General features: G+C 41.6%; 1 protein-coding gene across 2 annotated transcripts; it reads left to right on the top strand.

Moving 5' to 3' along the window:
- Positions 1-380: 380 nt before the first annotated feature.
- On the top strand, positions 381-8,913 carry LOC115481329 (keratin, type I cytoskeletal 47 kDa-like). 2 transcript variants are annotated; one of them, XM_030220384.1, is made up of 9 exons: positions 381-1,043; positions 1,388-1,470; positions 1,744-1,900; positions 2,296-2,457; positions 2,560-2,685; positions 5,485-5,702; positions 7,909-7,922; positions 7,977-8,045; positions 8,660-8,913. In XM_030220384.1, the coding sequence occupies exons 1-9, from the start codon at positions 447-449 to the stop codon at positions 8,755-8,757; spliced, it is 1,524 nt and encodes a 507-aa protein (XP_030076244.1). In that variant the 5' UTR covers positions 381-446; the 3' UTR covers positions 8,758-8,913. The 2 variants fall into 2 exon arrangements, with proteins under 2 accessions (XP_030076244.1, XP_030076243.1); XM_030220383.1 differs by having other exon boundaries at positions 7,909-8,045.
- Positions 8,914-9,399: the final 486 nt, after the last annotated feature.

The following is a 9,399-nucleotide window of genomic DNA, read 5'->3' as shown; positions in this document are numbered from 1 at the left end:
TATTCAAACATATTTATTTTTCCTTCTAAAGAATTCTTTCTGCACACAGCAACTACTGACATACAGAGAATGGGTGGGTAAATGTAAAGAAGCTGTTTGGACAGAATGAAAGTTAAAAGATGGGTAAAAATATTTCTAATTATGATTGATTGATGAAAAAGCATTATCATTAAGGTTAACACCACTCCACCCATCATTTTATTCTACGATGTTGAATAGCCTACAGGCACCTTTCGAAAGAAATGGACCTGTTCACAAAGGTTAACTATAAATTAATAATAATTAATTCAGGTAGGGTTGAGGTTAATTTGGTACCAAGAAATAATGCTGAAGTTTGAGATACGCCCACTTAATTTTGTATAAAAGGATCAAATTTATCAGCCTTTTCAGTCCCTCGCTTCAGTTTCTTTACTTTTCCTGAAAGGGCTGCATTTCTACTTGCCACCATGGCTTCTCAAACCTATTCATCCAGACAGAGTAGCTCAGTTAGAATTGGTGGAGGGGCTGCTGGAGCACAATTTGCTGGTAGCCAGAGTGGTGGATATGGAGCTCAGCAAAGTTTTGGTGGTGGCCAAATTGGTGGCTTTGGAGGTAGCCAAGTTGGTGGCTTTGGAGGTGGCCAAGTCATAGGCTTTGGAGGTGGCCAAGGATCTGGTTTTGGTGATGGCTTTGGAAGTGGCCAAGGTAGTGGTTTCGGAGGTGGCCAAGGTGGTGGATTTGGAGGTAGCCAAGGTGGTGGCTTTGGTGGTAGCTTTGGGGGTGCTCAGGGTGGTGGATTTGGTGGTAGCTTTGGGGGTGCTCAGGGTGGTGGCTTAGGAGGAGGTGAAAGTCTTCTTTCTGGAAGTGAGAAAGAGACTATGCAAAATCTCAATGACCGTCTGGCTGCCTACTTGGAGAAAGTACATTCCTTAGAACAGGCAAATACTGAGCTGGAGCAAAGAATCAAGGAATGGTATGACAAGCACCGTCCAGGAGGGACCACTGGTGGACCAGGTCGTGACTACAGCAAATATTATCAGATGATTGAAGACCTGAGAAATCAGGTAAAAAAGCTTTCTGAAATGTCAGTTTAAGAATTATCTGTATTTTATTTTATAACTTACCACATCTAGATAAATTATTTAGGGTGATATTTAAGGCATTACTTGATTCAGCATATTATTGTCCTTTTCTTTAGCTTATCTAGTATCAGGCAGGGATAATATATTCATGTATGAATCTAAACCATAAAAATATGAATGTATTTAATAGGAAATACAGAACTTTTTCTTATCATTTTGCTTTGCATCGACTAAAAAAATATATATCATTACATGTTCCACAAAGCTATTGATTTTCCCAATTGTAAAATCCAGTAGAACTTGCAAGCTATCCTTGTGTGTTACAGATCATTGCAGCCACCATAGACAATGCCAAGATCATTCTGCAGATTGACAATGCCAGGCTGGCAGCTGATGACTTCAAGCTGAAGTAAGTTTCATGATCTACTTATAATGGGAAATGGTTATGTGTTAAATATGAGCAAAACTGTGGTTTCTATTAGGCTACAGTTCAGAAAAGGATATTATGGATGTACCATTTTTACTGTTGTTTTCAACATTCTATACATGTTTTCCTCAAACTCCCCTCGGAAATGAAAATAGCTCAAAATCATTTTATGAAATTTTATTAACAAGTAGCACATATAGGACAGAAAGCATGTTTGTGAAAGTTAACTAAAACTAAACTGCCCTGAATTATTAGATATGAGAATGAACTGGCCTTGCGCCACAGTGTTGAAGCTGACATCAATGGCCTGCGCAGAGTCATGGATGAGCTGACACTGTCCAAATCTGATTTTGAGTCACAACTAGAAAGTCTGACTGAAGAATATGCCATGCTCAAGAAGAACCATGACGAGGTGAGAGGAGTCTCCATGCTTTCATTTCTCTCTCAACATTTACATGTTCTTATAGTTCAAGACTCTATGATAGTAATCCAAAATACTTGGAAATGGCCTAGTATTCATGTTGTGCTTCATGTTCTGATGAAGAAATACTATGCTGTTAAGACATTTCCCTAAAGCTAAGTTCATGGATAGAAAAGAATGTCCATGACTCAGAAATTCTGACAATAGCTCAGTCATCTTGGGTGCCACCAACGTGGCAAAAGATGTATAGCATGATTCCATATCTTTTATATTTCAAAGCATTTCACTTTTCTTTCCAATGCATGGCAGCGTTATAGAGAAAAACTGGAAATTTACAAGAACAGAAAATATATTTTATAAGTATACTTGTATTTTCCATAATTTAGGAAGTCAAAGGTGTGCAATCAAGTGGTGTTGGCCAGCTCAATGTAGAAATGAATGCTGCTCCAGGCATTGACCTGACTAAGCTGCTCAATGACATGAGAGGACAGTATGAAACCCTTGCAGAGCAGAATCGCAAAGATGCTGAAAACAGGTTCCAAGAAGCAGTAAGTATATACATAATGGTTTTCTGTTGAAGCAATGATCATTTTACAAACACTGGATCTTCCTAACTAACCTCTGATCTCCTTTTCATTGTTCTGTCTTAGAGCAAATCCTTGAAACAGGAAATCTCTGCAGGTGCTGAACAGGTGCACACAAGCAAGAGCGAAATCACAGATCTGAGACGAGCTCTTCAGAGCCTGGAGCTAGAGCTACAGGGTTTACTTGCCACGGTATGCAGGAGATAAATAGTCATTACTTTGATCTTTGCAGTCTAGAAATGCTTCAAATAAAATAAAAGTAGAACACGTCAGTGAGCTGAATTTGAACAGTAATTAATCACCCAAACATCATTTTCAACTGTAAAAACAACTCTGTATATGCCTTAAAGGCAACATTCCAGTTTCTTTTACAGTAAATATCCTCTATAAATAATGGTCTAAAAGCATGTTTTATCTGAAACTAAAATGGAGATCATTTTACTATGTGACCATAATTCAGAAAAGTATACACACAATTTATGTGGTGCATTATACCATTAAGAAAATGAGACAGAGAGGGGATTTTTATATGAAGTCTAAATTCAATTTTGGACGTTTTGAGAAATATGTCCAAAAATCTAGTAGCGAAAATGGTCATTTTCAAACCTGAAAAACGCCTAACTTTTTGTTTCAAAAATGGCCATTTGCTAGATGTTTTTGTGCTTAATGCATCTATCTTTTAGGAGCATTTAAAAAAAATCAGAGGGAAAAACACAGAAAAACAAGCCATTGGGATGTATGGGGTCGGGGGTGGGGGGGCAGCATTCTTAGCAGACTGACTACACAAACATCTCTGCACAGCAGTGGGGCACCCTAGGGGGCATTGCAATGGACTTTACATAAAACGTCCCAGGTACTCATCTCACCCCCTTATCTTGTATGTTGAGCCATCCAATACCCACCAAAAATCTACTCTATCCAACTGTATATCACAACAATATATCTTATGCCTGCAGGTGTCAGCTATTTGTAGGTTCTTTAGGTTTTTTAATAGGTTTTTGAAGGTTCACACTTTCCACCACAACTGTACCAGAGTGGGATATGGGCCTGTGTCCCATTCTCTATAGTCCATTGCACAGACCAGACCACTAGGCTACTCCAGGGACCTGCTTACTGTTCTAATGGGACTGCCTATAACTTCTGAATCTGTCATAGAGGATGATGTGTATTGTTTCTTTCACATCTTTGGGGGTGGAAGGTGGCCAGTGACCACTGGGGGAATAAGGGGATTATGCCTTAATCCCTTCAGTGGTTATTTGGTCACTTAGGGGCCCGTTTACTAACCCACGGCAGGGGCGTATCTGGACTCTGGCAGTAGGGGGGGCCAGGGCCAGAGGGAGGGGGCACATTTAGCCCCCCCCCCCGGCACCACCGACCCCCCCCCGCCATTGCCAGAGCCCCCCCTGCCACCAACGACTCCCCCCCCGCCATTGCCAGAGCACCCCCCTGCCACCAACGACTCTCTCCACCTCCTCTCCCGCCGCCAACCCTCCCCCGCTGACGCTGTTTACCTTTGCTGGCGGGGACCCCAACCCCCGCCAGCCGAGGTCCGCTTCCACCTGCTTTTAAAAATAATTCTTCAGCTGGCGGGGGACCCCAACCCCCGCCAGCCGCCGAGGTCTTCAAAGTTCTTGTTCGTCGTCCTCCTCCGTGGCCATGCTGTACGCTGCTGATTCGGAGTCTGTCTGACGTCGCACCACGTTGTACGTGCGTACAATGTGGTGCGACGTCAGACAGACTCCGAATCAACATGGTACTGCATGGCCACGGAGGACGACGAACAAGAACTTTGAAGACCTCGGCGGCTGGCGGGGGTTGGGGTCCCCCGCCAGCAAAGGTAAACAACATTAGTGGGGGAGGGTTGGCGGCGGGAGGGGGGCCAGGGCAAAATCTGCGGGGGCCCAGGCCCCTGTGGCCCCACGCAGATACGCCCCTGACCCACGGTAATCCCACTGCGTAGGTAGCACACCCTAAATTGAATCTATTGAAAACCCACCTTTTCTCTGCTGCTTTTGGCTCCTAGCCACTACTCATTTGCCTCCCCCTTATTCCTTCTCACCCAGTACTTCCCTCGCCCTTATTGTCTAGTCCGTCTGTATTATTTAGCAGGGGGAGCAGGGACCGTCTATTGAGCAGGGACTGTCTCTCTGTGTCAGGTGTTCAGCGCTGCGTGCGACTGGTAGCACTATACAAATGCTAATAGTAATAATAATCTATTGCTGGGCTAGTACAGGCGCCCAGCGGTAGTTCCAAAGTTGGCACACCATGTGGGGCTTTCCCGGCGGTAATCGGCAGCGCATCCACGTTACCACCCACTGCCTGATTACTGCACGAAAAAGGCGTGAACCCTTACCACCCTCTAAAAAGCGGTGGTAAGGGCTCAGACAGTAAATAGTCATGCACTAATTTTAATATTACTACCCCATTTTATAAAAGGCTTCTTTCCCGGCACGGTAAAACATTTCAGGTGCTTAAGGTAGCACAGGCCACTTTTTACTGCAGCTTAGTAAAATGCCTCTTAGTCATGATTGTTTTATCTTTGGCCCTAGTTGTTTTCATTTTGTTTCATTATTGCAAAAAATAAATAGTCTACCTTTTGGTGTCACTCATGTCCCACCTAAAACATGCCCCCAACAGGCCCCCTTGAAATTTGGATGAACTGTGGAACAAAACTAACATCAGAATGTCAAAAATTGCAACTTGGCCATTTTTGAGAGAAAAACATCCTTCTGCCTCCTTATGATATTTTTTTGGACATTTTTCTATTTTGAAAATGAGCCCCAGACTGTGGTAAAAATTTATAAAGGTGTATCGTGTTGTTTTTCTACTTTAGACTGAATCATAGATTCATGACATCACAGAGAAAAGTATATTAGCACACTGAAAACACACACTTGTTTGTAGTTTCAGTTGTGCAATTCTAATCATATTCTATGATTTCCAGACATTTCATTTTTGTCAGCTAAATAGTTGTTTTAAATCTACCCACAGAAAGCATCTCTCGAACAAACCTTGGCAGAAAGAGAAGGTCATTATTGTGTGGAGATTGCAAAAATACAGGCCACAATTTCCGCTATAGAAGAACAGCTAAGCGACATAAGAGCAGACATGGAGAACCAGTCTGCAGAGTATGAAATTCTCTTGGACATCAAGACCCGTCTGGAGATGGAAATTGAGACCTATCGCCGCCTGCTGGATGGAGAGGGAATGTAAGTAAATGATTCCACTATCAGGTACAGTCTGTCTATTTAACTCATTTCATAGATTATCTTAACGGGTAAGAAAGATCAACTTGGAAGTAAATTTCCTACTATCCTACATAAAACATCCTCTTAACGTTAAAAATATTTTTGAATATCCTTTCTACTACTGCAGTGCATAAGCATAGTTATGCAGTTTATTCCGTCTTAAATAATCCAGAAGGCACAATACATCCTATTGTAGCATAGAAGTAGAATCATTAATTTTATGACTATTTCAAAAAGGTTTTTAAAAAAGCTTAATATAAAGTGAATGCAACTAGTATCTTAGGTTTTTTAATCATAAGAAGATTCAAGTGAAAATATAACAGGAGGCAGGAGAAAACAGAAAATATGGGTCCACCAGAGTTGTGATTTACTACATGACAAAGTGTGTAAGTTCTGTGTCACTGATGCATTCATCAGGTGCACTTTAGGTATAAAGTTAAGACTCGGTGATTTTAATTTCTAAGGGGCCCTTTTACTAAACAGTGATAGGGCTACCATGCGGGTAGCGTGATCCAAATTGGCACGACTGCTGGGATAGTGCGAGCACCTGGTGGTAATTCTGAAATTGGTGCACACTTTTTCCCACAGTAGAAAATAATTTTTTCTTCTCTACTGCGGGGTAATCGGTAGTACGGCCATATTGGCAAGCACTACATGAGTACCGTGCATGTAACATGTGAGCCCTTACCACTAGGTCAATGGGTGGCGGTAAGGGCGCAGACAGTAAATAGCCATGTGCTACTTTTAATTTTACCGCATGGCCATTTACTGCCCAATTAAAAAAGCTTTTTTCCCAGCGAGTGCCATTTTCACGAATCCACACTACCGCAGGCCACTTTTTACCAGTAAAAGGGCAACTAAGGATTTGTGTTGTCATCCCAGAAAACAACTAAAAATATCAAGAAACCTTTTCCTTATTATGTGAACGATGATGGTGTCAGATCGATGTATTCAATAACAGTTAAGCTCATGGGTATGAGGCCATCAAAAACAGAAAACTAAATTTCAGCCTGGGACATGAAATTACAAAATGATAATACAAAATTGAGTTCAAAATGTTTGTCTCTGATCATGCATTCTTAATTGTGAATATTCTAAGTCAAGGGGACCCATATACTAAGCTGCGGTAAATGGAGGCCTGTGCTAGTGGCAGTGTGTTATTTTGACACACACTGAGGCCCTCTTTTACCGCAGCGAGTAAAAGGCTATCTTTTTTCTAGTAAAGAAATGGCCATGTGATAAATGAACCACTTGCCACATGGCCATTTTGAGGGGGAGCACTTACTGCCACCCTTTGAGGTGCTGGTAAGGGCTCCCATGCTAATCTAGCAGTAATAGGGCATTGCGTGGCACTACCCAATTACCACTGGGTAAGCACCAGCGCTACAAAAATAGCTGAGGGTGAGAACTACCACCGGGCTACCGACTGGCGTGCTGCAAGCCTGTTGCCACATGCCAACCTTTTAGTAAAAAGGCCCCAAATGAGGTAACATAAAATGTACCCATTTTCTCCTACAAAGAGCATAAGAACATAAGAGTTGCCCTAATGGGTAAGACCAAATGATGAAATGTTAAAAGAAAGTAGGCAAGTAAGCAAATTTGGGGCCCTGTTTTACTAAGCCGCACTGTAGGCGTGCTAACTTTTCAGTGTGAGCTAAAATTTAGCGCATGCTAATAATAGAAACACCCACTATATTCCTATGGGTGTCTCTAGCGTTAGCACACGCTAAAAGGTTTGCGCGCCTACAGCGCGACCTAGTAAATAGGGCCCTTGGCATCACAATAATAATGGGTGAATCATCAAAGAGATGAAGCTGAAATAAACCATTACAATCCATACAATGTTTGCAGCTCAAAAGAATATGGTTTTGTGCTGTCAGAGGAAATAAGGAGTAAATGAAATATGGGCATGAAAGCATGTGGAGAAAAAAAAGACCTCAGTCAAAAATGCTGAATGGCCTTTGATAAAGATGGCAATAGCTTTTGTCTATGACAAGTCAAAAACTCCACTATGATACGTTTATAATTTCAGCATAAGCCCCATAGTTTTCAAAACCACACGTATTCAAAATAAAGACACTGAGATTCCCTATTTAACTCCAAGTCTACCTTTGAATGCAATTTTCCAGCAGGTAAAATATTCATCAGTGAAATTTTCTCCTTTCAGCGGTTCTCATAGTGGCTCACAAGGCTCTTCAGGCTCACAAGGCTCTTCAGGCTGGCAAGGTTCTTCAGGCTCACAAGGCTCTTCAGGCTGGCAAGGCTCTCAAGGCTCGCATTCTTCATCCAGTGCTGCTAAAAAAGGTAACATAGTAACGTGAACATAGTAGATGACGGCAGAGAAAGACCTGTACGGTCCAACCAGTCTGCCCAACAAGATAACTCATATGTGCTACTTTTTGTGTATACCTGACCTTGATTAGTAGCTGCCATTTTCACAGCACAGACCGTAGAAGTCTGCCCATATTTACATAGAAACTGACTATAATTTATTTATTTATTTATTGCATTTGTACCCCACATTATCCCACCTTTTTGCAGGCTCAATGTGGCTTACAGGGTGTTAATTTGGTATGATCGTTACATAGTGTTAGATACAGTCGGTAATAAATTGGAAGTAAAAGAGGAATTAATTAGAAGGTAATGGGTAAGGTCGTGTCGAAGTGTTTTAGAGCGTTTGGGTGATGTACGGAGTAGTATGATTCATCAAGGATTGTTTTTGTAGGCTATGTTGAAGAGAAATGTCTTCAAAGATTTGTAGTTTGATTCATCAAGGATTATTTTTGTAGGCTTTGTTGAAGAGAAATGTCTTCAAAGTTTTGCGAAAGTTGGTTAAGTTGTCCGTGGTATAATAGTTTGGCTTTCATTTTATTTTAATTTGATGTATACTAAAACTTATAAACATGTTTGATTTTCAGAGGTACAGAAAGTCAGAAAGGTTACGACAATCACTGACGAGATGGAAGATGGTAAAGTTATCTCATCCAAAGTAAACAAATATGAAGAAAAGATGTAAACACCACTCAAAATTTGTCTTCCAGCAAATGCCATCACCTGAAGCTGCCCCTGGGATGAGTTCTCTTTCAGTTTTATAAAAACTTCATACATGAAAGTACCTTTGCTTTTCTCTTTCACTGCTACCCAATAAACCTTCTTTCTGATGCAAACAAAATACGTGTGTACTATGTGCTGTGTCTGCTGCTGATTACATAAGTACATAAGTATTGCCATACTGGGAAAGACCAAAGGTCCATCAAGCCCAGCATCCTGTTTCCAACAGTGGCCAATCCAGGTCACAAATACCTGGCAAGATCCCAAAATGATCAGCAGTTGCTATGAATTCTCATTACATACATGAAACGTGCTTTTTAGTGATACTGAAAGCAATTTTGGAAAGCTAACGGTGGTAATTGGGTAGCATGCGATTACTGCCGAGTAACCCCCTGCGGAAATATTTTTTTAATATTTCCATTAGCGCCAGAAATTTCTCTCGCTGGAGGTGGAACTAGCATAGGTACACACGTTGGACTGGCAGTAGCTCCAGCTTGGTGCGCAGTAAGCTCACAGTGGGCTTACAGCCACTTAGAAAAAGGGTCCCTTAGGAATCAACAGCATTCCTACATTTAGCCATGGGAAAGTAGGTAGGCTCAGAGGTACA

Source organism: Microcaecilia unicolor, chromosome 12 (assembly GCF_901765095.1).
Source record: "Microcaecilia unicolor chromosome 12, aMicUni1.1, whole genome shotgun sequence".
In the NCBI taxonomy this organism is placed as follows: Eukaryota; Metazoa; Chordata; class Amphibia; order Gymnophiona; family Siphonopidae; genus Microcaecilia; species Microcaecilia unicolor.
Note: the sequence above shows the minus strand (reverse complement) of the source record. Positions and strands in the feature narration are given on the sequence as shown.

Bases quoted from the DNA above. Each gene is read 5' to 3' on its own strand.
- LOC115481329 (XM_030220383.1), top strand. From the start codon at position 447: ATGGCTTCTCAAACCTATTCATCCAGACAGAGTAGCTCAGTTAGAATT. The intron at 1,901-2,295 runs GTGAGAGGAGTC...TCCATAATTTAG, and splicing joins TCAAGAAGAACCATGACGAG to GAAGTCAAAGGTGTGCAATC. The intron at 5,703-7,908 runs GTAAGTAAATGA...TTCTCCTTTCAG, and splicing joins CTGCTGGATGGAGAGGGAAT to CGGTTCTCATAGTGGCTCAC.